General features: G+C 35.4%; 3 protein-coding genes across 12 annotated transcripts in view; 1 reads left to right on the top strand and 2 right to left on the bottom strand.

Annotated features, from left to right (window-relative positions):
• LOC126693570 (disease resistance-like protein DSC1) overlaps nucleotides 1-13656 on the bottom strand; it is a 60463-nt gene extending 46807 nt beyond the window's left edge. The window contains exons 1-7 of one of the 7 annotated variants that reach the window (XM_050389582.1): nucleotides 10898-13653; nucleotides 10525-10659; nucleotides 10143-10416; nucleotides 9995-10054; nucleotides 9719-9874; nucleotides 9474-9589; nucleotides 9289-9386 (exon numbers count right to left, since the gene is read on the bottom strand). In XM_050389582.1, coding sequence (XP_050245539.1) covers nucleotides 11138-12580 — 1443 coding nt within the window. In that variant the 5' untranslated portion in view covers nucleotides 12581-13653 and the 3' untranslated portion in view covers nucleotides 9289-9386; nucleotides 9474-9589; nucleotides 9719-9874; ... (2 more) ...; nucleotides 10525-10659; nucleotides 10898-11137. Of the gene's footprint in view, nucleotides 1-9225; nucleotides 9590-9718; nucleotides 9875-9994; nucleotides 10055-10142; nucleotides 10417-10524; nucleotides 10731-10897 lie in introns of those variants that run through there. The other 6 variants (XM_050389583.1, XM_050389580.1, XM_050389578.1 and 3 more) reach the window with 6 other exon arrangements.
• The window catches only part of LOC126693559 (disease resistance protein Roq1-like), a 63638-nt gene extending 46807 nt beyond the window's left edge, over nucleotides 1-16831 (bottom strand). The window contains exon 1 of the mRNA XM_050389543.1: nucleotides 16606-16831. The gene's annotated coding sequence lies outside the window, so the exon portion shown is untranslated. The remainder of the gene's footprint in view (nucleotides 1-16605) is intronic.
• A 4418-nt stretch (nucleotides 16832-21249) lies between these two features.
• On the top strand, nucleotides 21250-25798 carry LOC126693572 (uncharacterized). Of its 4 annotated transcripts, none has more exons than XR_007645427.1 (7): nucleotides 21250-21664; nucleotides 21765-21852; nucleotides 23101-23166; nucleotides 24195-24339; nucleotides 24428-24646; nucleotides 25128-25308; nucleotides 25417-25798. XR_007645427.1 is itself a non-coding variant. In XM_050389585.1 (2 exons), exons 1-2 carry the CDS (start codon nucleotides 25178-25180, stop codon nucleotides 25526-25528), a joined length of 243 nt encoding a protein of 80 aa, XP_050245542.1. In that variant the 5' UTR covers nucleotides 25154-25177; the 3' UTR covers nucleotides 25529-25798. The 4 variants fall into 4 exon arrangements, 1 of the variants encoding a protein (XP_050245542.1); XR_007645426.1 differs by having other exon boundaries at nucleotides 25113-25308; XR_007645425.1 differs by having other exon boundaries at nucleotides 21253-21664; nucleotides 25144-25308.
• Nucleotides 25799-26621: the final 823 nt, after the last annotated feature.

Here is a 26621-nt window from a genome sequence, read left to right as displayed (position 1 = left end):
TTGCATGGATTCAAATCCAAAAAAACCATCTTCTTAAACTCCAACCTGTTAAAAACAAAATTGAAGAAAAATAGTAGAATTCATTTATGGACATATATTATTTGGACATACCTTATTTTGCTGGACATATATTATTTGAACACAAACCACTATTTGAACATGAATTATACCATAGTTAGACATGAACCATTTTGAACTGTCTCATTGCTGGACACATAATAATTTATTAATTATTTTCTAATATTATCAATCAGTATACAATTTTGATATCTTTAACTCAAAACTTAATCAATGATGTTATGTTAAACATATATTTATTCAATCGTCATTTTGATTCTTAAACTTTAGGTTTTGTCTATTTTGTAAGTTTAAAAGTGCACTAGTAGTCAGTGGCTTCTTTGACTCAATACTGAGTTCCAGATTTACTTCCTAAAACAAATTCGGGTCTAATAAAGTAATCCTACAAGCGATTAACTCGTGGTTGTACACAAAAAATGTCCCCAACAATCTCCAACCTGAATTGCGTGGTTTTGAAATTATGTCGAATCAAAGAGAGATGGAATCGATGTGAAATTTGGAACTGATGAAAGAGACAGTGAGAGGACAACTTTTGAAGAGCAGACTACCGAGAGGTGGCCTTATTTAGGGGTGTGCATGGGTCAGGTTGAGAGGATTTTTTGACCCAACCCACCATGGTGGGTAAAAAAAAACCCAACCCAACCCAACCCATCACATAAGTCCAACCCAACCGAACCCAACCCGTATGGGTCGGGTTGAACCCATGGATTTGAAATTTTTTATTATTATTATTAAACTGAGTAAAAAAAAATTTAAAATATTAAAAAAACCTAAAGATTAGTAACAATGTAACTCCTTAAAGGCAAACAACACTAAATTCACTAATGACTAAACAACAATAGTAATTTATTAGGATTTGTGTGAACTAATTGACTTTTATATAGGATAGGAAGAACTGACTATTTAAAAAAATTTATTAATTATATAATATATTTTATATATATTAAATTAGTATTAGTAGGAGGAACTGAGGAAATACTGCTCTATAACTGTTTTTTTTTAATTATTAAATATAATATATATATATATTTATATATAAAAGTTCCTTACAATTGATTTAAAAAAAATTATTAAATATAAAAATATATTTTAAATATATATTAAATATGGGTGGGTCGGGTTGGGTTTGGTGGGTTTGTAATTTTATGACCCAGACCCAACCCAACCCGCCATAAAATTTTTTTTTGTAACCCAACTCAACCCATCAAGCCTTAAAAATCGACTCAACCCGACGGATTGGGTTGGGTTGGGTCGGATTTGACGGATCGGTGGGTTTTCTGCACACTCCTAACCTTATTTATGAGAAATTCGGTGTTTAAGCGGTGATGTAGGAAATTTACAAAGAAACTTCATTCGGCAAGATACAAAGAATGAATTAAGTGGTCGACCCCATGTGAGAGTCATCGCATGAGTCAATTCTACTGTACACCATAGCAAACACATCCCGCGTGTTCAAAATGAGGACAGCGTAAATTCATGGTGACTAGCATAAGATGTTGATAACTCGATGTTACAAAAATGGTGGGGGCATTGAATACGTCCGTGTCATAAGGGTAAATGGTGTGGGGGGAAAAGTTGTCTACTTTATTTCTGGAAAAGTTGTTTATTTCTGGCAAGTTTAGGCCCATCTTTTTGTCGTTAGTTACAGAGAAAGAGAGTGAATGACAGGGACAGATTTTCAGAAGAAGACTGCAGAGATCGGTCTCCGTCAGTCTTCACGCGTAACTTGACTGATGTCGTTTATTTTCGCGTTGGAAATTTCACGTAGAAACCTCAATTGTTGTCTACTTTCTCTGGTTTCTTTGTTGAAAGGTCTTGGTTCCCCACAGTTTGTGACTGATTGATTTCTGGAGCTATACTATTTGATATCTGCTCCTTTGCTACTATGATTGATTCTACTGGTGCTTTCAGTTGTATAGACTTAATTAAATCTCATTCATCCAAAAAAAAAACCCTGCTCCGGTGACTTGTGTGAATGTAAAGTAAAACGACTTGAGTAAACTACCTTATATATAATAATAATAATAATAATAATAATTATTATTATTATTATTATTCACTCCAACTCAAAATAAAGATAGTGGAAAAATATTATGAGATTTTATTGTATTTTTAAACTTGCTCTCAAATTTATTAGGACTCAAAAAAGTTTAAACAATTTCACCCATCTGGCTCATTTAATTAGTAAGCCTTATTAAGGACCTTGGGCAATGTATGAATCAACCACCGCCCTTTTTACGATTTATATGGCTACAAAGTTCAGATTGAGGTCAGGTTAACTGGTATTGCACTGTTTGTAGTTGCTCTTAATGGCTTAGATTGAGCAATGAAAAAAAAAAAAATAATAATCAATCTCAACGTAACAATTGAATAACAAATTTATAAAAGAAAAAGCAAAAAAGTGAATTAAAAAAATTAAAAATTAAAAAGTGAAGAAGTAAAACAATATTGTGAGAGGAATGGCTATAATTGCATATAGTACCGAATCCACAAAGTTCTTTATACAAGTTGTAAAGAGTCTATTTATAGTCAAGAACTTTGAAGCTAACCGTTCCTTTTAGTATTATTGACAAAAATATTTAGGATTTAAATACCTTTATTTTTCTCTTCAAAAAAAAAAAAAAAACCTTTATTCTTAATGTAATTACTAATTACTGGATTACCAAAAGAAAATTATTTATAAATTTATTAACAACCAAACATTACAACAAGAAAAATCATATAATTGAATTTTTTTTGAATGAAGAGATGGAAAATTAAAAATTTCACTTCTATTCTTAATCATTGGATTAATTTCTTTTCTTTTTTTTTAAGCCTTTTAAACTTTTATCTCTTACGTTAGAAGGTCCAATTGCACAGATTTAAATCTATAAAAACCATCCTCTTAAACTCCAACTTGTGAAAAACAAAATTGAAGAACAATAATATACTTAAAATAATTTTTTTTTAAAAAACAATGTCAACACTTATACTTGCCAGAGAAGGCATTAAGCAAGAAAGCTGAAAAAAAGAAGAAGGAATTAATTAATGCATAGACTTAAAATGAAATTTCATAATATCATTGAGAAAATTTCAAATGAAATCTTATTAAATCATATAAACTATAAATCTTTAACTCAAAAAAAAAAAAAATCACATGAAATCTTATAAAATCAAATAAACTATAAATCAAAGAAAAGGAATTGAATCTCTAAACCAAATAAATCCTAAACATCAATTGTTAGGCCTGAAGTCCAACTAATAGCAGTCTTGAACTATAAGGCAATTGGTTGGGCTTTTTTCTTTTTATGTTAATGTAAGTTTTGTAATTAGAGACTTGTATCTTTGTGTCCATACCAAATGAGTTAGGCCAACTCTCACCCAAAGTTTAGCTAAAAGCCCACCTTTTGTAGCATACTGAACCCTTTAACCCCAAAAGGCTAGGTTAGTGGGAAAGAAGCTTCCCATTTCTAACACATTGTGTCCTACAAATTTGTTTCCACACAAGGCTCTTGACATGTCCTACCAATGAGTAGAACATTCCTCTAATTCTATTTCTATCACCTTGTGTCACTCAAGCCCAAAGGGTTGGTCTTTTGGGGCTTGAAGGATCCAAGGTGTTATATTTTTCAATTTGAGTTGCCTACTTTTCAAACCCAACATATTCTTTATATTTTCTCTCTATTATTTTTAAGTTTTTATTATTCTGTCTTTATTGATTTTTTTTCCCTGTCCAATGGTCATATTTTTTAAACGTCCATATTTTTTTTTTTCTTTTTGGGAAGAAGAAGAAGAAAAACAACCATATATTTCTAACAATCATATTTTCCAACGATCATATTCTTTCAATATAAATAGCATAATTTCCTCTCTAATTTCATTTAACTCAAACCCAATAATAGTCCCCCTCAAAAAAAGGGGGAAAAAAAGCTTATTGTGTCATTTGGAGGTAGCCCTAATCCAATTTTATTGTTGGGTGGAAGTAGATGTTGGTAGAAGAGTTAAATTAGTTCAACATTTGGACTCATGAGAAATTGAGATTATCTTTTCTATGAAATTTTAAGTCAACCAAATTCAATAATAAAAATGAAACAATAGTACGAACACAAAGAACAAAGAAGAAAGCAAACATTAGCAAACCATTGCAGGTTGTGGCTTTGTGGTAAAAGTTCTCAAATCATTTCGTATGATACTTGGTAGGAGTGAAGCGGTTCGAGTAGTGATGCTTCAACAAATGTGTTATGCCCATGATGATAGACTCATTAAGGCCCTAATAGTACACATGGTATTAACTATTGCGGTCATGTAATGTGGGGTCGATGAGTCTACATCAAAAACCCATTTTTTTATTTAGCAATAAATATATATATATATAGACACACACACACACAAATAAACTTTAGCAAAACCATACCACTTGACAATTAGTGTTTTTAGATTTAAAAGAGCATAAATTTTGTGGAAGAAAAAAGAAATATTGAAAAAAAAATAAAAGGTTAAATTAAATTAAATTATTTTATTATATTTTAGAGATTTTTTATAAAAATAAATTTAATTTTTTTTTTCCATTTAATTCATATCATATGGCATGATTAAATTGGATGAACTATCCCATGTGACAAGTTGAGGAATACTTAATACCTAACTAAGATTTTGTTTTATATTCTTAATGGAGGGGTTGCCAATCAAAACGATCCCCTAATGATAGGGGAGAGGATCAAAAGGTTGAAGTTTTAAGAAACAAAATAAATATAACCTTAAACTTGAGGGGTATGTTTTACAATTTAGTCTCTACAATATTATTATATTAGATTGTTTCAATTTCAATTTCAATTTGGGTATGATATCGATTTTGTATGTGTTAGATAACAAACGGCAATAATGAGGGCAATTTAATTGGTGTTGTGGGTCCATGAATCACATGTTTTGCATGTGATTGTAACTATACTTTTTTGTCCAACATAATCTCAATTTGGACGAAAGGGTGAATATTGTGGTAATTCTCTCAAATTTGGGGGATTAATTGAGCATATCAAAAGTTTGAAAACAGATAGTAAAACTGATTCTAAAAATTAAAATGTCAACTTATAAGAGCACTAGCATTGAAAAATGCTAATGCCATATTTAGGTCCTTTTTAGCATTTTATGGTTCAAAATGTGCTGTATCAAAGGATGCTAAACACAGGAATTGTAAAAAATTATACAATTGTGCTACAGTACAATTCTAAAAAAATATATATATATATATTTTAATCAACCCATAATTTCTCTCTCCTCCCATAAATTCTGTAATATTCTCTCTCTTCATTCTCTCTTTCTCATCTGCTCTCTCCGTTCTCTTCATTCTCTCTTTCTCATCGGCTCATCTGCTCTTCAAGCACCGGTCACCGCTCCGTTCTCTTCATTCTCTCTTTCTCATCGGCTCATCTGCTCTTCAAGCACCGGTCACCGCTCATCTGCTCTTTCCTCTTTCAAACCCAAACATCATCCATCTCTTTCTCATCTGCTTTTTTTTTTTTTTTTTTTTTGGCTATGACCGGGGCTTAAAAGAAGTGGTGGGTATGGCTGAGGTGAGTTGTGGGTCACGGAGATCGGAGTGGGTCATGGCGTGGGTCACGGAGATCGGAGATCGGAGTGGGTTTTTGGCTGTGACCGGTGTTTTTGGTTGTGGTTTTTGGTTGTTTTTGGCGTGGGTCAGGTGTGTTTTGGTTGTGGTTTTTGGTTGTTGTTGTGGTTTTTGTGCTTAAAGGGGTTGTGGGTCGTGGTTGGGTCCGGGGTTTGGGTCTTGGTTGGGTCATGGGTGGGTTGTGGGTCCGGTGTTTGGGTCGTGGGTGACGGCGTGGGTGTGGTGGTTGTGGTTTTTGGCTGTGACCGGTGTTTTTGGGGCTGGTTTTTGGTTGTTTTTGGCTTAGGTCCGGTGTTTTTGGTTGTGGTTTTTTGAATGGGTTTGCTCCGGTGGGTTTCAAATCGGCGGTGTGGTTTCTGATCGGTGGCTTGGGTGGTGGGTGTGGTGGCCGTTGTTGGCTCTGGTTTGATGGATTGTGTGTGTGGCTGTGTGTGGCTTTGTTGATGGGTCTGTGTGTGTGGGGTTCTGTGAGATGAACCAATGCTAGAGGTTAAGGGAGGCTGAGGAAAAAAAAAAAAAAAAAAAAACGGTTGGAAAGCCTAGGAAAGTGGAACTGAAAAAAAATATTGGTTAAAAAGAAATAATAAAAAAAGATTAAAGAATAATATTTTAATAAGAATAGAGTTTTAGGATGTGGGAAGTATTGTAAAATGGGATGGTATAAGTAATAAAGTGACTTTTTGGGATGGTATAATAGTATAGCATAGCATTTCTCAATGCTAGTGCTCAAGTGCCATTGATTTTCTTACAGCTTGCTTTGTGTTTTTGTCTCGTGGTGGTTCAATTGAGCAAATCAGTCTATCTCAAATGTGAAATATTTGGTAAATATTTCGGTATTGGCAGGAGGATTGTAATTTAAAATTTTAAAACCAATATAAAATATGGGTTTAAAAACGTAATTTATAAAAAAAAATAAAAAAAAATTGCTATTTGCAGAGACCTGGCCAGCTTGTCAGGTACAATCTCAAAATTGGAGGTTCCAAAATGTCAAACGCCGTCGTTTTCAGGGCAAAAGATATAGAAAAAAAAAAAAAAAAAAAAAATTGAAATTGCAAGAGACAGAAGAAAGAAGAGAACCTTGAGATAAGGAGCTGTGGGGATTTTTTAGAAAATAACTACAAAACCCAAACAATATCATTAGTTAGAAGGCTTCGTTTTTTATTGTTAATATTTCTTTAGAAGTTTTATCATTTATGGAGCTTACAAGCACCAACTTGGCAGACGGTTGGTTTTCTTGGTTTAAAGTAAGCAAGGATGTTTCAGGTGGAAAAGGTGTTTGATCATTTTGTAACGAAGCAAGCTGAACTTTGTAAGAACGACCATAAACAGGCTGAAGAAGATTCTGTTATTAATGTGGTGTAATGTTGTGTGGGATTTAGCGGTTCAAGTTTTTGGTAAGCAAGAAAGAATGGCATTGTTTTAATGGTTTGGCTGTTGTAATCTCGAGTTTATTGGTCGTGTGGATTATGGAAAAAGTGGGCATGTCAATAATAGTTGTTTTGGAGAAATGTGGTGTCTCGTGTCTAAAGAAGGAATGTGATTTCAGAGAAGATATAGAAGAGACACTATACTGCGTGCAGAAAATGGTTCTGAGAAATGAGATGGATTTGAGGATGCTTAAATGAGCAGATTAGAATTAAGTTTACATTTTGTATTTTACTGGTTTTACTCTTCAGATTCCTAATCTTGATAAAGCATTATGGGATGATTTAATGAGCTAATTAAGATTAGATTTTTCATTTGAGATTTTGCTGGTTATACTCTTGAGATGTTTGATCTTGATAAAGCATTATGGTTAACCTGGTTCAACAAGTTCAAACCAGTATCAAGGTGCATACCTAATCTAAACAAAACATAATGAATCTCATGATGATGTGAATCAGATTATCAAGTAGTCAAACAGTCGAGATTGAATTATTTGGCGCTTCAGAAGCAGAAGGAAATTCTTAGTTTGCTTTAGATATGAGGCCTTTTGCTTCATTTAGGCTAGCTGAATCTAATAAAGAGAAGGCAAATAATTTGGATCCGAAAGAGCCCAGGTACTTGAAATTCTTTTAGAAGTTGTCGACACTGGGTAACATAGGGCATTTTACTGCAGGGGTACTTCAGGTTCTAGATGTAAGTTGTGGGGGTTGCCACCTTCTCTACTTACCTCCTCCCCTTGGAGTTACAGACATTTTCCTTTGCTCCCAAAAGGTGGGCATAAGAAACAGATTCAATTTACATTAGAGAGAGGAATTGGTGGGGTGATCTCTGCTTCAGCCATAAACAGCTAGGCAGCTACCATAGCCCAGTAGAGCTTGAGATCGTTCACTTCTCAATTTATATTTCGATTGGCATGAGAACGCTACCTGGCCTCCTAAATATATTTATTTGTATTGCATTTCTTGAATGGGAAATGGCAATCTAGAAGCAACTATAAGCATTATCATTTATCGACTAGTTTGCAGTGAGCTTTTCAGTAATATCAGGAGAAGTTAAAATCTGTCTGGTTTTGGAAATATTAAATGAAGTGCTGCTTAATTAAATCCCAAGAATTTGTGTGGGGAGAAAATCAGTGGAAGGGAAAATCTGGGCTGTAGTATGTAAGTGTTGGCCTCAGGTGCTGCATTGTACCATATATGGCACCATAGGAACGCTATATTCTCCATTGCCAAGGGATAAGAACTGACGGTATTATGCAGTCCACAGAGAGAGAGAGAGAGAGAGAGAGAGAGAGAGAGAGAGAGAGAGAGAGAGAGAGAGAGAGAGAGAGAGAGCTTAAATTAAGTGCAGAAACTAGACATAAGCCATTTGTTGTTGCGTGTGTTCCCTGGAGCTGTACTATCTTGATTTCTGCTTACTCCTGTGATTGCTTCTGCTTGTGTTCTACAAACTCTATTACGACTAATTTTTATGGAAAATTGAAAAATTATCCATTTTTTCTATATTTATTCACTTTTCTTTTTATTTTTACCAAGCAGAACAAAGTTTTGCAAACTTCAGTTCACCTTTCCTTTTTCTGACTTCAATAGCATGTAGGTGTGCAAATCACGGTCCAAAATCAACATCTAAGCAGAGCAAGGTTTCTGTTTGAAATTTCTCAACATGAATCATAGAGCCAAATGCCAGGAAGAAAAAAAAAGAAAAGAAAAGACAACAACACTATATATGTTGGGACTGTTGGAGAAAAAGAAAAACAACAATTATATTACCATAACAAATCTTGACATAGGAAAGACGAATATCAGTATGTATATATGTTTTTTTTATTATTTCTTATTAAAAGCAGCAGGACATATATTGCATTTTGCAAAATAATCAAATCTCTGTACATAAAGGGAATAGCTTTGTAATCATAATTATTCAATGAAATCATTCTCCCCAATCTTGTTTTTGACAGATACCCAGCCAAATCCCAGTGACAACATTTACACACAAGAACTGCTAAAACAAGAGCAGCATTATTAGCTTTTGTCCACAAAATTAAACTTACAGCATCTAAAATTAGTATGGCTAGTTTCAGCATTTCAGGTCTTTTTTTTGTTGGTGTTGGGGGGGGGGGGGGGGGGGGTAATATGTTGAAAGCAGCAATGGCAAAATACTAAAGTAGCTCTCAAGTGAACCTCCTGATGTCCCTGCTGGTTACACAATTATAGGGCATGCCAGAATCCTGTAAAATGACCATCCAGACAGCATTGGCTCACAATCACCTCAACCTTAGCTGCAACAAAATTCCCATTAAAATCTCTAATCACTGCACCTATTCCATAGCAAAAGCCATCCTTGCATTTTTTACAGCAACATTTACCTTGGAGTAAGGTAATTGAGGGGGCTTCCATGTTGGGATATGCAGTATCTCAGACTAAATTTTTTCTGCATTCCTGGTTCCTCAAATATTTTTCCATTTATGTGCAGCCACAATTGCTATGACAGAATGAGAAATAGTTTCAGTGAGATAGTATTCTTGAGGTGCAGCATCCAGGAGAATAGATCAGTCTCATTTTGGTAAGGCTGGTGTGGGATAATGTTTATGCCTTCAACTAATTAACATACCTTCTTGGCGTGTGGGCAAGACCATAAAGCATGTAAATTGGTTGGTTTCAGGAACTTCATTCCACTGCTCACAAGTTACCGAAGACATGGTGCGTTTGGAAAATAGAAATGAGTCTTTGTTGGTAGGATATCCTGCAGTGCATTCCTAACCTGAGCCTGTTTGGAATTTAAGTATTTAACCTAATTCCTAGAACCAGTGAGAAACGAAAATAGAGAAAATATTGCACAAAGGGAAATAATCACTCGACACAACATTTACATGATTAGGCAATTTACTTAGGTCCACTTAGCTTTCCAACAAATCATATGCACTCCGAACTGAAAAATCTCCAGTTTCTGCACCACCCAAAAAATACTGCCATCAGAATGTTGAGAATTTCATGGAATGCTTTAAATGACAGCAGCTTCTTTTGGCATAAACAACCTGTCCAGAACATCCTTTCAACAAGTCTTTGTATTATCATCCAGCAAGTCACACATAGTTTGCGCAGATTGAGGATGTCTTGGTGAAACCACCCTGAACGTGCTTAGTGTTGGCAGCCACCTCTATCTCCGGATGTTAACCTGTCTTCCTTCCCTATCTTCCAATTGTAGCTCAATTGAGCAACCTTTCTAGCTTCCATTATACTTCTCCAAGCATAGAGGCACTGGATGGTAACTTTGCATTAAGGAAAGAGATTGATGGGAAGTATTTATATCTGTACATCATTAGAAGCATAACAGAACATTAAATTTGCAGGACACCAAAAACAAAAAAGATTTAATCAATAAAAAGAGCCAATTGACAGTCAATTTAAATGCTTGACCCTTCTGGGTCCTCGACCACTTTCGCAGGAGCCTAAGGTGGGTGTGAGAAGACCATAACTACTTGGCTGATACTTCAATATCACTCTTGTAACTATCCCTCTAACTGCAGCTTCAAGCTTCTTGGACATTTGATCCTGTCCTTCCATTAATTAAATAAATAAAAGTGCACCAACAAGACAACAAGCAAAATCTATATTATGCCCACCTGATAATATTTAAAAAAAAAAAAAAAAAAAAAGAGGAAAAAAAAAAAAGGTGATACGGAATGATATTTAAGGGGAAAAAGAAAAGAAAAAACGAGTTAGTATGTCTAGAGGAGAAAATAAGAAAAGAACTGGACCAGTAATAGTAGGAAGAAAAATGGTGACTTACAGTTACAGATTATGAACAGAAAACATTTAGCCTTCCACGTCATTTTCACTAGATGCTACAAAATCAGCCATTAATCCCTCGAGTCTTTGATCCTCTTTGTCTGTGGTTCCTCAATATTGTAGCGTTCTCCACGAAGGGAAGTCCAGCGATCCAGACCCGCCATCCTCATCATTGCTTCACTGATTTCTGATACTTTCTGAGGCTGAATCGTCAAGATCATGATGGAGAACACCCAGGTCCTCATAGGAGCATACTGCTGTTGTTGATGCACAGTGCCTCAGTTTGATAGGGATCTTCAGTGTCTTGCCGGTATACCAAACGGACCCCAATTTTCTTCACCTCAAAGCTCTGGCTATCTATTTTAATCTTAAGTTGACAAAATCCATTCGCATCAATTTCACTAGATATTCTTCCATCATTTAGAGTGTAATTGGAATAATAGAGCAGCCAAAGGTGATGTGATTCAATTATTCCATAGTTTGTCCTAAAACCAGAGTACACTCGATGTTTCATTTGAACTCCATTTAATGAACGTGAAAGTTGACATATTGAAAAGCGGGGAAGCCTCTTCTTGGGTACAAAAGCAGCACACAATGCAATTTCCATCACATCATCACACTCACCAGAAGGCACTTGTATGTTCAATTCATGACCCATACATTCATGGTTAAACCATTTCGGAATTTCTCTTCCAGGAATAACAATTTCTAACAAGTCTGGTAGTCTACCACTTAGTCCCTGAAATATACAAACATAACGTATAGAACTTAGGGAGAGAGAGAGAGAGAGAGAGAGAGAGAGAGAGAGAGAGAGAGAGAGAGAGAGAGAGAGAGAGACCTGAAACATGTTACCGCCGCTTTGAATATAGTCAACCAATTTGAAGCAGTTGGGACACTGGAAATTCAAATGGGAGTGATTTGACCTTAGAGGATAAAATTGTAGTTTTGGCATTCTCTCCAATGAGATACAATCGTTTGCAATTACAGAATCAATAGTTGACAGAACATTTTCCAAAGATTGAAGCCTCTTGCAACCCTCCAAACAAAGTATTTGAAGATTAGAGAGTTGAGACATGCTTTTAAGAAGGGAAACAAAATTATTTTCACTTAAATTTAAGCATTCTAAAGATGGAAAGCAGCCAATGTCATTGGGGATTGATGAAAGATCGCAGTCTCTAAGATAAAAATATGTTAAAGATTGCAAACCCAATAAGGTAGGCAGTAATAAGCCCATCGGAACAGGACTTGTTGGCAGGGAAAAAAATAAAAATGAAGGCAATAATCTTTTCCTAGGAGGACTTGTTGGCAAGAAAATAGATGAAGTCTGTAATGGGGTCATGGACTCAAGACTTGCTGGCTGGGAATAAAAATCAGATAACTTCCAACCATGGATATTTAGCTGTTTGAGATTTTTAAGGAGAACAATGGAAGAAGGAACCTCTTTTATGGCTGTCCAACACAAATTAAGCACCTCCAAACCTTTTATATTTCCTATATTCTCTGGCAAGTTGTCAAATTTTAAGCATCCAAAAAGATCAAGAGAATTGAGCAACCTCAAACTACAAATGGTGCTAGGAAGGCGCACAAGATTCATGCAATATCTTGGAGTCAATGAAGTAAGGCTAGTCAAATGTTTAATTGATGAAGGTAGCTCTTCTATAACTGTTTTACTCAAATCAAGCATCTTTAGACCTTCGATTATCCATGGGTTCTCTGGCAATTTTTTAAATCTTGAGCATGTAGAAAGATCAAGAGCACCACGAAGCTTAAAACCACAACTAGTGTTAGGAAGACACGTAAGTTTATAGCAATAAAGTAGAGTCAATGAAGTAAGACATGTCAAACATTCAATTGATGAAGGCAACTCTTTAATAGCTGTTCCACTCAAATCAAGTTTTTTCAAAGCTTCAACATTCCCTAGGTTCTCTGGCAAGTTGTCAAATTTTGAGCATCCAGAAAGATCTAGAGATTCAAGCAATTTCAAACTACAAATAGTGCTAGGAAGACACACAAGATTTTTACAACCTTTGAGAGTTAATAAAGTAAGGCTTGTCAAACGTTCAATTGATAAAGGTAGCTCTTCTATAGTTGTTCTACTCAAATCAAGTTTCTCTAGACCTTCGATGATCCATAAGTTCTCTGGCAATTTTTTAAATTTTGAGTGTCCAGAAAGATCAAGAGCACCACAGAACTTGAAACCACATTTGGTGTTGAAGACATACAAGTTTATAGCATTTAAGTAGAGTCAACGAAGTAAGGTTTGTCAAACGTTCAATTGATGAAGGCAACTTTTTAATAGCTGTTCCACTCAAATTAAGCTTCTTCAAACCTTTGACATTCCCAAGGTTCTCAGGCAAGTTGTCAAATTTTGAGCATCTAGAAAGATCTAGAGATTCAAGAGATGTCAAACTACAAATGGTGCTAGGAAGACAGGCAAGATTTTTGCAATTACTTAGAGTCAATGAGGTTAGGCCAATCAAGCCTCCAACTGATGAAGGTAGTTCCATAATAGCAGTGTAATCCAAAAAAAGCTTCTGTAAGCATTCCATATTTCCAATGCTTGGAAGACAATTTAGTCTTAGGCAATTTTGTAGATTAAGAAGAATAAATTTTTTTAAGAATTCCAATGGATGGGTGAAGCTTGCGTAAACGTATACAATTTTTAAGAATTAACTTCTCAAGATTTGGGACGCCGGTGAAGTCTGGGGTTATAATCAAGTTCCATGAATTGGTCAAGTTGGTAAACCTCAACTTGTAAAAATTCTATTGAAAGAAAAAAAAGGTTTGAATAATTAGCTTCCTAGTGTCCATTTCTAGAAATTTAAAACCACAGTTGTGATGATAATAACACAATTACCTTTATTTCAACCCAAAGTTGTTCAATTTTGTTGTAGCACAAACGAAGTTGAATAAGCTCATCTAGCTGGAAACTAGATGGCAAAGATTTTGAATGATATGATTCCCAATCAAGAACTCTTAAATCATTAGGAAGACTTTTGATGACATGGTGAAAGCCAAGAATTCTAAGAAATTTAAGATTGTACATCTTTGTAAAGGCCTCAGGGCTCCAACATGCTTGTTTTTCTTGATGATAAATACATGAAATATACATGGCTTGAACTGCTTCTATGCCCTAAGAATCAAGAAGTTATTGGAGAATTGCAAAATATATTATTAGTATAACAATTCAAATTTCAAATTTTTTGAACAAGAAGGTAGAGAATGAGCTCAAATTCTCTAAATAACCTCTTACCTTATTTTGTTTCAAAACGTTGTCAATGTCCTTAAAACACCATAGTCTACTATGCTTCCCAAGATCATCAGGTTAATCTTGACGAACTATGTTCTTACCCATTTCTTCAAGTAAATCATGCATCCACACCACATTATTATACATAATTTTCAAGAGAGATTTGTTACTTAGTTCCTTCAACCCAACATTAGGGTAAAGGCCAAGACTATCTAGAATTTCTACTACATGATCTTTCATATCATGATTAAAGAAGCATGCAATATGTAGGAATATCTCCTTCTCTGTGTAATGGAGTCCATCAAAACTTATTTGAAGTACATGGAGAATTTCTGTATTAGGATATTCTTTGAGCCTCTCTAGTGCACTTTTCCATTCAGCGGTACTTTTTCCAAACAAGAATGAACCCAAAACCTCAAAAGCTAAAGGAAGATCAGCAGCATATTTTATAAAATCTTTGGACAACTCTATATAATCATTTGGAACATGCTCTTTTTTAAAAGCTTTCAAGCAAAAAAGTTGAAGAGCATCTTTATAATTCAATCCTTGAAATTGATATATTTCATCTACTCCACATGCTTCCAACATGTGCTTACCTCTTGTTGTTATGATAATTCTACTACCAGGACCAAACCAATGATGCTCCCCGGCTAACATTTTTAATTGTTTCAGTTTATCTACATCATCAAGAACAAAAAGAATCCTTTTATGACGTACCTTATTCATGATCTTGAGAGCTCCATCATACTCATCTTTTATTTTCAAATTTGTTTCCATCAAAATATCATAAATAAGTTTCTGTTGTAGAAAGAGTAATCCATCTTTTTCAGATTTTTCCCTAACATTCTCAATAAAACTACAAGCTTCAAATTTTTTAGAAACCATATAATAAACAACTCTAGCAAGAGTTGTCTGACCCATTCCCCCCATCCCCCAAATCCCTATAAAACGAACATCATTTGACCCTACAACTAAACACAACTCCAATTCCACCATTCAAAAGTATATTCCTACCAGGTCCTTGGTAATATATTTGAATACATCATATTTCAAGTTAAGTGATATTTTTCCTACGATGTCTTTGATGTCTTCTATCTCAGACCTACAATGAAGGTAACAATATGCATTGAGTTTGAACTCCCAAGAGATCACACAAAAAATATGATACATATATGATGTTCAATTTTATTATTATTATTATTTTTTTGAAAACTATATGATGTTCAATTTGGTTGACTGAATATACTTAAAAGAAATAAATAAGTCAAATTTAATTACCTAGTATTCTTTAAATGCCATCCGGCGAGGTTGCCCACTTGTGTCAAAGCATCTCTCCATTTCTCCACACTTTCTTTATTCTCCTTTTCTTTGTGTTTAACAAATGCCTGTGCAAAAGTTCCCATTTGTTTTTGTACATTTAATGGGTCCACATGGTGAAAAATAGGCAGAACAACTATCATTCCCATCTCTTTCTTGCAGTGAATGATGTTTACAAGTTCATCTAAGCACCAAGTTGAAGATGCGTAGTTTTCTGAGAGAATAACGATAGCAAATTTGGATTCTTTTATCGCTTCCAATAGCTCTGGTCTAATAGTTTTCCCTTCTCAAGTTTTTCATCGTCTTTAAAGGTGGCAATGCCTTTCTGTATCAAAGCTTCATATAGATGACCCATGAATTTTTTGCGGGTGTCCTCACCTCTAAAACTAAGGAAGACATCATACTTCCACTGAGCGGTAGAAGATGAAGAAGAACTTGGGATAGATGATGAGCCCGTTTCCATGCCCATCAAAGCCATAACAAAAATAAATCTGCAAGCAAATTTCTTGTTTTTTAAAAAAAAAAAAAAAAAAAAAATCTATTAGAAATATAGAACCAAAGGAAGATTAAAAAGTAAATCAGGGGAGAAGAAATGACTTGATCACAAACCTGAAAATGCGTTGAATTGGAGAGATATGAAATTGAATCAGAAATTTGGAGCTGATGAGAGAGAGAAAGAGGAGTGAGAAGAAGAGGGATATTTGGACACGTAAGAACTAGAAGACTGAAATTGCAGTGCTCCTGTCTTGTCAGGAAATTAACCAGAAACTTCCAGAGCTCATAGTGTCATTCCTTAGGTAACCCTCTCAGGAAAAATAAGCAAGAATATTCCCTAATTTAATAAGTATTGTCGCAGCAACAAAATTTATAGTAGGGAATCACCAACGTGGAAGGAAGGACACCATGTTTCCATGCCCAAAGATCTCAATTTTAAAGGTTTGGTGTTGATATATGAAGTTTTGATCTCATATCATAAACCCAATAAATAGAACAAACATCATAAACCCAGAAAATACCCAAAAAAAAAAAAAAAAACTAAAATAATCTAGTCCGAAAATCAGATTAATAAAAGACTGTAACAACCTGTCGAACTCCACAAAATTTTAACAATAGATGAGATTGAGAGAATGAAGGAGACGCACCTGAGATTGGGGCTAGAACAGGTGGATCTAAAATTAGGGAAGAAGAAATAACTTGATCCCCAACTTGACTTGCATAGTTTTGAAAATGCGTCGAATTGGAGTGAGTAGAAATCCAACCTGAAATTTGCAAATGAAGAGAGAGAAAAGACTGAGGCGAGCTAGAATTTTGGAAGTAATGAAATAGACTGAAGTTTCAGTGCTCCTTTTAGGAAAAATTACAAGAAACTTCCACTGCTCATTTTTATTTATATGTTTTCTTATTTCGGAGTACTTCCACTTCCCAATGAGGAGCGAAAGTTGCTCCTTTTTTTTTTTTTTTTGGACGCTTTTTCAAAAGTGGCGCTGAAAGTTGGAACACCCTTTCCAAATAACTGTAAGATTCTAACCATTTTGTTAGTTGCCCGGTTTTGAAAGTATGTGTGAAACTAGCAACTCAAGTTTTTAAAACTCGAGATTTAATTAGAACTCGAGTTTTTAAAGTTCAAGTTCAGTGTTTTTTTGATACCCTTAGCTGGACAAAATTGCCATGTGGAGTCACGTAGAAATCGAGTTTATAGACTCAAAATCTGCACAATATATCAATCTTACGCTTTTAAACACTCTGTCTCAGTTCAAACACTCTTTCACTTAGTCTCATTCAAACACTCAACTCTCTCAAACACTCTCTCTCAGTCTCTCAAACACTCTCACTCAAACACCCAAATCAGTCATCCTCAACCCGTCGGCGTGCAACAAAAATCACACTCACCATCAAACGCTCTCTGTTTTTCCTCACAATCGGCTTCAGACTTGAAAATCCTATACCTTGAAAATTGGCCATTCTCACAATTGGCTTCACCCTCACCCCTACCAACGGAAGTTCAGATTTTTTCAAGTTTGAAGGTATGTTTTTCTTATAAAAATTTGGGCTTTTTAAAGAAACATTCCATATGGGTTTAGCCCAAGTGTTTGTGTTTGATAATTTCCCTTGTTAGTGCTTTAGATTTTCTTGTTAGACGGATTTGTTTTGTTACTTGTTGTATGATTTGGGTTGCTGGCATGTTCTGTGTTTGTCTCGCTTTTTTGTTGGTTTCTGGGTAATAATGCTTGATATGTACATGTGTTTACTTGCTGGGATTTATGTTAGTAAAATCTTTGTTATGGGGTGGTTGCAAATGTTGCAGAACTCCTTGGATCTGTGCAATATGTCTTTACTTATAGTTTGTGTAGAAATGATCAAATTTCTTCATTGGGCTGACAAATTTGTGCTTTTGTTTGTGCTCTTATTTTTGTTCTTTGTTCTTGGGTTATAATTACAAAAAATTTTGAAAAAAATTGAGGCTTTTGAGTTTTGATACCTTATTTTGTTGTGATTTTTTTACAGTTGATGAATAGATATTTTGTTTATGTTAAGTTAAAATCTTACTACAATGGTCAGATGATGCAGATTGACCGCAGTGTTGCATAGATTTGTTTAGTATAGATTTCTTTTCAGTATGGTGCAGATTTCTATTAAATAAAAATAACACATTGTCTAATAACATGAGAATATTACAGCGAAGTTCGAAACCTATAATCTATCAGTTAACTTCTAGTTATGTAAACTTTAGAAATTAGATCCAATTCTCATTATTATATACTGCATTAAATTATCTAAAACAAGTTTATTACTAGTTCACGTTATATGGGCTGAGGGATAAAAACATCTGAGGTAACTTAATTTTTTTGGTAAGATTTTTACCTTCCAGCAACAAATAGGACACCCTTGGCAGAGTTACTAGGAATGTCACCTTGTAATCCTGGTAAAATCTCAGTCATTGCTTGAACAATCTTGGGGTCTTCACTATAGCTTTCATAGCAACGACCCCATCTAGGATCTCTACAAACCTGCACAGGTAGAGTAGTTAAACAACTCACAACTTCAGTTAAAAAATAGTCTGTTATTCCGACAACAATCATTACTTTGACCAACTTAGTTACCGCTATACAAGGAGCAAAGACGAACACCCTTTCCAAATAACGAAGGATTTCTAACAATTTTGTTAGTTGCCCGGTTTTGAAAGAATGTGTGAAACTAGCATCTCGAGTTTTTAAAACTCGAGATTTAATTAGAACTCAATTTTCTAAAGCTCGAATTCATTGTTTTGGTAACACCCTTACGTGGACAAATTTTCCACGTGGAGCCTCGGTGATGGAATGAAAATATATGTAGTCTTATCAAAAATTGGCACAGAAAAATTGGGGTCTTCATAACCTTTTTAATTGTCTATACTCTTTGCAGTATGGAGCCTCGGATCGATGAGGAGCTAGAGATCGTGCACCCTGGTCCCTAAAATCAGTCATTGTTGACGCGACAACCATATCGTCGATTAGAGGACATTTGGAATGGCGAGGTGAAATATCTTCTAACAACCGCTTTAATTTTTACGTTGTCTTTGACTTTTAGTTAGTAAGTTCTTTCAAAGTTGTATATCTAGTTCTAACAACTGCGATGGTTTTGTATGGATTTTGCAAGACCCGGGCCCACTTACGTGCCGTGGTCGCACTGAGGAGATGACACTCATTCATATTCGAGATAATCGGGTGATTGACATTATCAAGTTGGTAAGGCTAGAAGGATTGTTTAGGGCCCCTTCCAGAGAGATAAATCATTGCCTAATATCGGCCCTAGTTGAGCGATGGCAGTCGGAGACTCATACGTTCCATCTTCCACATGGTGCCGCGTCAATCACCCTACAAGATGTGGAGGTCATTTTCGGACTTCCTATAGACGGTGAGGTCTTGGTTGGGCTGACTGCTGTGGTGGATGGGGATTGGAGTCAACTGTGCTTCGAGTTGCTTGGTTTTACTCCGGCGAATGACAACAAAACCTTGGTGGGGCAAATGATTCTCATCAGCCGCCTTGTTGACGCCATTGTAGCGCCACTGCCTCATGACGCAATGGAGATTTAGATACACCAGTATGCCTGGTACTATATTTTAGCACTACTAGGGGATAAGCTTTTCATGGACAAGTCGAGAGATAGGGTGCATCTAATGTTCTTGGAGCTCCTGCGAAACCTTCATGATCCGCCACAGTATAGTTAAGGTAGTGGTTGCCTGAACTGGTTGTATAGAGAGTTGTGTCGGGCAAGCGAGAAAGGGGCATCACAGATTGGTGGGGCGTGCACCTTGATCCAGTATTGGGCATGGGCAAGATTGCCATTCTTATGCTCGAGGATAGAGCCCCCACCTAGATGTGATTATGGCCCATGGCCATATGCTTCACTTGCATTTAAGTAAGTCTTTTCCTGATATTTAGGGTGTTATGCAATGTATTCTTCTTAGTAACTAAATGATATTATCGTATCTTATGTTATTCTCTTGTAATTGTAGGTCGGTGCGGGTGCCAAGCCCAAAGAGTAGGCCATCCAGCACGGCCTTGATCCACTATCACGAGCAATTAGTTACAATGCAGCTAGACCAGGTAATAATATTCAAAAATTCTGTTTGGTTATGTTAATTTTCCTTAAGAATATGATTGCTTCATCCTTTAACATATCTTCTGTTTTAATTTTTGTTTTTCCCTTTATGTATGTATTCTTCCTTGTTTCACATTTTAAGATGCTATGATAATTGTTTTTTGTCTCTATTGTAGATTGTGTGGCAGTCATACGAGGCAGACTTCGGCCACCTTCCTGAGTTCTGCGTTGCAGGGAAGGATACATGGACAGCAAGGGTGCCGCTTGTGTGTTTTTGCATAGTAGAGACTGTGTTCTTCGACAGTTTGGGTTGGCGCAGGAGCTGCCTGACAATGTTGTGTATGATGATAGACTGCGTAGAATAGACTTACGTGAGAAGGTGGAAAAGAATTGGAGGGAGGAGCATGGACCATATATCATTTCATGGGATATGAGATGACAACAACTTTGTCATGCACCTCCTCAGATTGGTGAGATGCCCTGCGATCATGCCTATTACCGCTGGTACTGTTCAGTCACTCAAAAGTATGTCAACCGCAATAGCGCTAAATTAGATATAATGGTAATGTGTTCTAATTAGATTTTATTGCCTACTTCGTTTTTCTTGAGTACATGTATGAACGTAGAATCAATTGATTTCTTTTTTCAACAAATCTGATTTGATTTGACTGACATCCAATTAAAGACTTTCTGTTACATATAGTATTCTAATAAAACTGTTAGTTCTTAGTTGAGTATTTGAGTAGATTAATAAGTACTATATTATCCATTCATTAATTGATACATAAATTTCTCAAATCTGATTGTACCAGTTCTTTCTCCGTTTCAAATTCAAAGCCATTTAGCACTGTTGGAGATGTTTCCTGAAGGCAGTCGAGCTCACAACCATGTTCGGCGTGTCCTAAATAATGTGGCTGGGCTTGGTGGTGGTCTTGCAGCCGATGGTCAGACAATCAATGGGCATGACACTGACTCAGCAGCTATTGCAAGTCCAAGTACAAGCGTTGGTAGGGGTCGTGGTTGGCCTGGTACAGCAAGCCCAAGCACAAGTGCACCTAGGGGCCGTGGTCGGCCTGGTACAGCAAGCCCAAGCATAAGTGCACTTAGGGGCCGTGGTCGGCCTGCTACATCAAGCCCAAGCACAAGTGCAGCTACGGGCCGTGGTCTGTGTGCAACTACCCCTCGGGTTGTAACTACTTCTTTACCTGCACCCATCTTGTACGCATTTCCTCAGCCCGAGGTCCATCCACCTATCCCAGATGCATCTCCACCCATGGTAGATGCATCTCCTCAGCCCGAGGTCCCTTCACCCACCCCACCTTCGCAGCCCAGTTTTGATCTCGGTATTAATTTTCATTTGACCCCCTCCTATACACCCCGAGACACCCTCATACCCACCCACCTGCTCTAGTGCACCCACTATGCCCATAGACCCACCTACCTCATCCTCATTTGACCTTTTAGGACCTCTAGTTGGGATTGACACTGTACAGCTAGCTATACCGGATGAGCATCCCCCTCCTCAGCTCGCACCCCCACAAGGTAGACCGCAATGTGTTAGAAGAGCACCCACTTGTGGGACAGGTGGACACAAAATAGGACGTGCAGACAGCTCTATGGTATGATAACATTAATTACAATGTAATGATATATTTTGTAGTTCACTTTATTCTTATCATTACACCGAATATTGATTCTATGCATCTAATGTCTTTGCAGCCTAAGGATGATGCCCCGCAGCCTCCTCCCCCGCCCAAACATTACACGAGGGTTAAAAAATGCAAAATTGGTGAACCTTGAAAAAGAGGTTTGTTAAAGATGCATGAAGCAAATTACTTTGTGTTATGGATGGTGCATGTGAGATATATGTCATAGTAAATTTTTTTATGTCATAGTTTTTGTATGTTGAATTCAATTGGTTTTTGAGAAATATGATGGATTTTGAGGTTTGAAAATTTATCTTTTCTGTAATTTTATTAACTATGTGTGTAGTTTGGGTTTATGGATTTCAAAATCTAATTTATATCATACTTTTAAACCCATATAATGTGATTGAGGTTGCAATATTTTTGACTTTTTTTTTTGTTGTTGTTGTTGTTGTTGTTGCTCTTGACACCAAATCTTTGGTTTCTACACTCAATTGTCATTTGAACTTGCAATGCGTGTCTTTTGCATGTGTTTCTAAGTAAACTAGGGGTCTATTATGTCTAGGCTTTTCTATACATGCATTATGCTTCTCAGTTATGTTGGTGGATGGGAGTTTTTCCTTTGTTAGATTATGCAAAATTACTACCAAAGAGCTGATATAAAAGAATTGATATCACCTTGGTTTCCTTCTTTATTAAGGGCTTAATGTTTTCCCTTTGTTGATGACACTAGTTTTCTGATTTGTAGTTTTGAAGCTGTGGTTTTAATATAAATGCAAATTCCAATCTTTTTAGTTAATAAATATTATTGCAGTTCGGTTGGTGTGTGCAGTGAACCTTTATCAAGCCGATAATTTTCGAACACGTTGGATTAAGTACTCATATATAACTCTATGATGAATAAGAAAATCCATTAGAAGGCAGCAAGATGCCGCCTTGTTACCTGGAAAATATACAAGAGTGCCTGATGATATGACAAATAACAAGGCAATTTGAAGATTTGCAAAGCCAATGTTGAGTTCACCCAAATGAAATTTTCCATCTAATCCCACTTGTTGGAAATTTTTTATTTGTATTTTTTTTTGGTTAATTTTAATTTCTTTGGACAAAAAATTTGGGTAACAATATTACTTTCTTGTCTAGTATTTGTAATATTAATTTCTACATTGGGTAAAAAAGATGAGTTAAGTGAAGAAAATTATTGGGTTGCCAAAATTGGAGTATTGAGAGAAAAGTGTATCATGTTGTCAATTGAGTGATCCAAGATTACACATTCACTAGGATTGTAGTGAATATATAAACATCGTGTATATATATATATATATATATATATATGACACTCAGGGCTAATATAAAATTCGAGTTCATATGCTCAATTTTTGTTGCTGATTTTTGTTTGTGATTTTTAGGATTAATTATGCATTGTATGAAGAGCTTGATGCAGAATATGTGGAGCACACAAGAGATGTGTATGGGTAAGTTTGTGATTGCCAAAAACTTATTTTTGTGGTTGGTAAAGTTGATGTACTGCATAGCGTTTATGTTTAGACTTAAAAATGTGGCAGATAGCTCTAACAGATTGTGTTGTTTTCAATGTATGCTTTTGCATGATGTTGTTCATACTTCACTTGTATTTGTTGCTGTGTGTGGCCAAAATAAATTCAAGGTTGTAATTTAGATGTTTACACAAGGCAGTGTTGTGTTTCACATGTTTACTTGGCAGTGGAGTTGGATAATCAGTCTTTGTGGTGGCTGTTATGATTTGCTATGGTTGGTGTTCTGGGCTTGCTGACGATTGAGAATGAGACATTTTTGGGGGAATTGGTTGTGTAATTTGCAAGTTTTCAGTATATGTATATTACACTTAAGCCTAGTTAAAGCACTTTGATCCAAGTATTGTGCCATTTTGAAATCTCACAAAGATTATCCACAATTTAGGCTTCATCCTCCATTTTATAAGGGCAATGTGGGATTAGGTGAGAAAGGCGAAATAGTACATTTCGTCTGTGCTGCCATACGCATAAAACAATGGTCCTTGCATCTGCTGAATGCTGCACACAGGAACATTAATGCACAATTTCTATGTATTAGGTCTTGAGTGAGGGAATACTTATCAAAGAAAATAAAGGTCTTGAGTGCGGGAATGGCTTTTTTGGTTCCTATGACCAATTAATAAGGAATTGTAAGTGTTTACAACTTGGAAATCTCTCTGATGTACATTCATTATAAAAATTACTATATGAAATTTGTTAATGCTCTCTTCTTCTTTGTTCTTAGCGTTCTTCTTCTCTTATGTTTGTACTTCTCTTTCTTTTCTTGTATGTTTGATATGCTAGTGCTTCTTTGCATTTAGCAATTTATTGAATGTACATGTTTCTGACCTATAAAAAAAAACCGTCATTCACAACAGCACTTGTAACTGGTTTTCCTATGTATGATTCACACGAGTGGACACACCAAAGTGACTTTGAAGAGATTGCTCACTTACTGTTAATTTTTCTAGGGAGTGTCTGAAGCAAATTCCTCATGAGAGATTCTCTTTTGCAAAATTATGGCTTCTAGCTGCTCAATTTGAGATCCGGCAGCTAAATCTCAAGGCTGCACGACAAATCCTGGGAAATGCAATTGGCAAAGCTCCTAAAGATAAGGTCATTTACTGATTGAATTTAAATATGTACCATATTTGGCATATTCCACATATTCTCACACTTGTGATTTTGCTTTTTAACCCAATAGATATTCAACAAGTATATTGAGATAGAGCTTCAGCTTGGAAATATAGACCGTGGCCGAAAGCTTTGTGAGAAGTATTTGGAGTGGGCGCCTGAAAACTGTTATGCATGGAGCAAGTATGCGGAGTTAGAGAGATCTTTGTGTGCGACTGAGCGACCTAGGGCAATCTTTGAGCTTGCAATTGCCCAACCAGCACTGGATATGCCGGAGTTATTGTGGAAGGTACATGCAATAGTTTTTCAGTAAATTTTCTGTTACTCATAAAAATGAAAGAAGTTATTGTTTCTTGATCCTTAATCCTGCTATTCCAGAAATAATGAAAAAGGGACCCTATCTGATAAATAAATGAAGTTCATTCATTTTTGTTTTTTTTTTTTTTGTTTTCAGAATTGGGTCAGTTCTGTCTTATACTCTGATTTATTTTGCCACTTAATATCCCATAATTCTGCGGATGTGATGATCACTTTTTTGGTTACCAGTGTAGCAATTTGACTTGATTGTAAATGCACTTGGCATACTTTTTTAAAGCTTGTTGACTAAATTGATTTTAGATAATTGGTAATAATACATTTATTTTTTTTGGCAAAATCTTTTTGTTTACTTCTTTTAATTTATAATTTGATTGTGTTTAAATTCCATCACAAATAAAACAAGCTCTATCCCTTTTCTTTTGTTTTCTATGAATCAGGGGTTTTTGAGAAAGCCATTAACTACTACAGAACATCTGCACCTGAGTAAAAAGAGGAAAGAGCAATGCTACTAGAATGGTGGCTGAACATGGAGAGCAGTTTTGGGGAGCTTGGTGATATTAGTTTAGTCCAGGCTAAGCTGCCAAAGAAGCTGAAAAAGAGGAGGCAGATGGTGTATGAGGATGGTCCGGCTGGGTATGATAATTAACTTATAAAAGTCATATTAAGGTTTGATATAATTGTGTTCCTTACATTCTTTAGGCTTTTCCTTATTTGCCAGTACTAACAAGTTTAAATTGGCAGGTATGAGGAATACATCGATTATATGTTCCCTGAGGAAACTCAGACGACTAATCTTAAACTCTTGGAAGCTGCCTATAAGTGGAAGAAGCAAAAGATTTCTGATGAAGACTAGCATGGTTACCTGATTTTGTAGAATTTTAGCTTTTGGTGTAAATACACAATTGTTTTTTTTGTATGTTAATTGGGTGAAAATGAAGTAGTTTAGCTGCTAATCATATTTTTCTGGAATGAACGATTGCACCCCCAAAATCAGTTGAGGGAACTTAAGAGTTGTACGGAGTGTCTAGATTAGATTCTGAGAATTTATTATCATAGTGATGAATCAAGCATATCCTTCTAGGCTGAAATTTATTTTATCAATTCCTGAAATGCACTTTGAACTGATTGTTGATTATAGATAGTGTCATGTGATATCCACTATGTAGAAATTTTTCATAGACATCAATATATTACAAAAAGCTGAAGCGTAGCATTTACTGTTGCTACGCTTCCATTGAGCCACGTCAGCGGACATATCATTATCAATTTTTTTCCAATTTTTTTATACAATTTTTTAACATTTAAAGTGAATTAAAAACTCTATTATATTACAATCAAAATATCATATTTAATTTATCTTATTTTTAATTATTCTTATTTATTATTAAATTTTCAATTCCATTTTAACTTTTCATATGCCCACTACTTCATATGCCCACTACTCTTTACCTTAACTTTCTCCAACCTTTCTCATTCCATTTCAACTTTTCATATCCCCACTACTCTCAATATTAATATTATTTTATCTTTTTATCTTCCTTTATTTTTGACTCTTCTTATTCTTATCCTCATGCTATAAAATTGTCATTCTCCCTCTTATTCCATGCATAATTGCTATTTTTCCACACACAAAAGCCCCCCCTCTCTCTCTCTCTCTCTCTCTCTCTCTATATATATATATATATATATATATATATTTTTTTTTTAAAATTTTAGTGTAACAGGTTGACCATCAAAACATACTGATGCAGTATTGAAAGCTCCACCGAATGCATCGTAGAAATCAGTTTTAGACTACTAGAAACTAGGTAGTTTGCTAAAATTGGAATTGACAGGTAATCCAGCTTGATACGATTTAGTTTTATATTTTATGTTGTTATCTTTTTTATTCACATTGGTTGTTAAATGTTATATTATTGCATTATAAAGATAGTATATAAAAATAT

This window comes from Quercus robur, chromosome 7 (genome assembly GCF_932294415.1).
Source record: "Quercus robur chromosome 7, dhQueRobu3.1, whole genome shotgun sequence".
Lineage (NCBI taxonomy): Eukaryota > Viridiplantae > Streptophyta > Magnoliopsida > Fagales > Fagaceae > Quercus > Quercus robur.
This window is presented reverse-complemented; position numbering and strand designations above follow the sequence as displayed.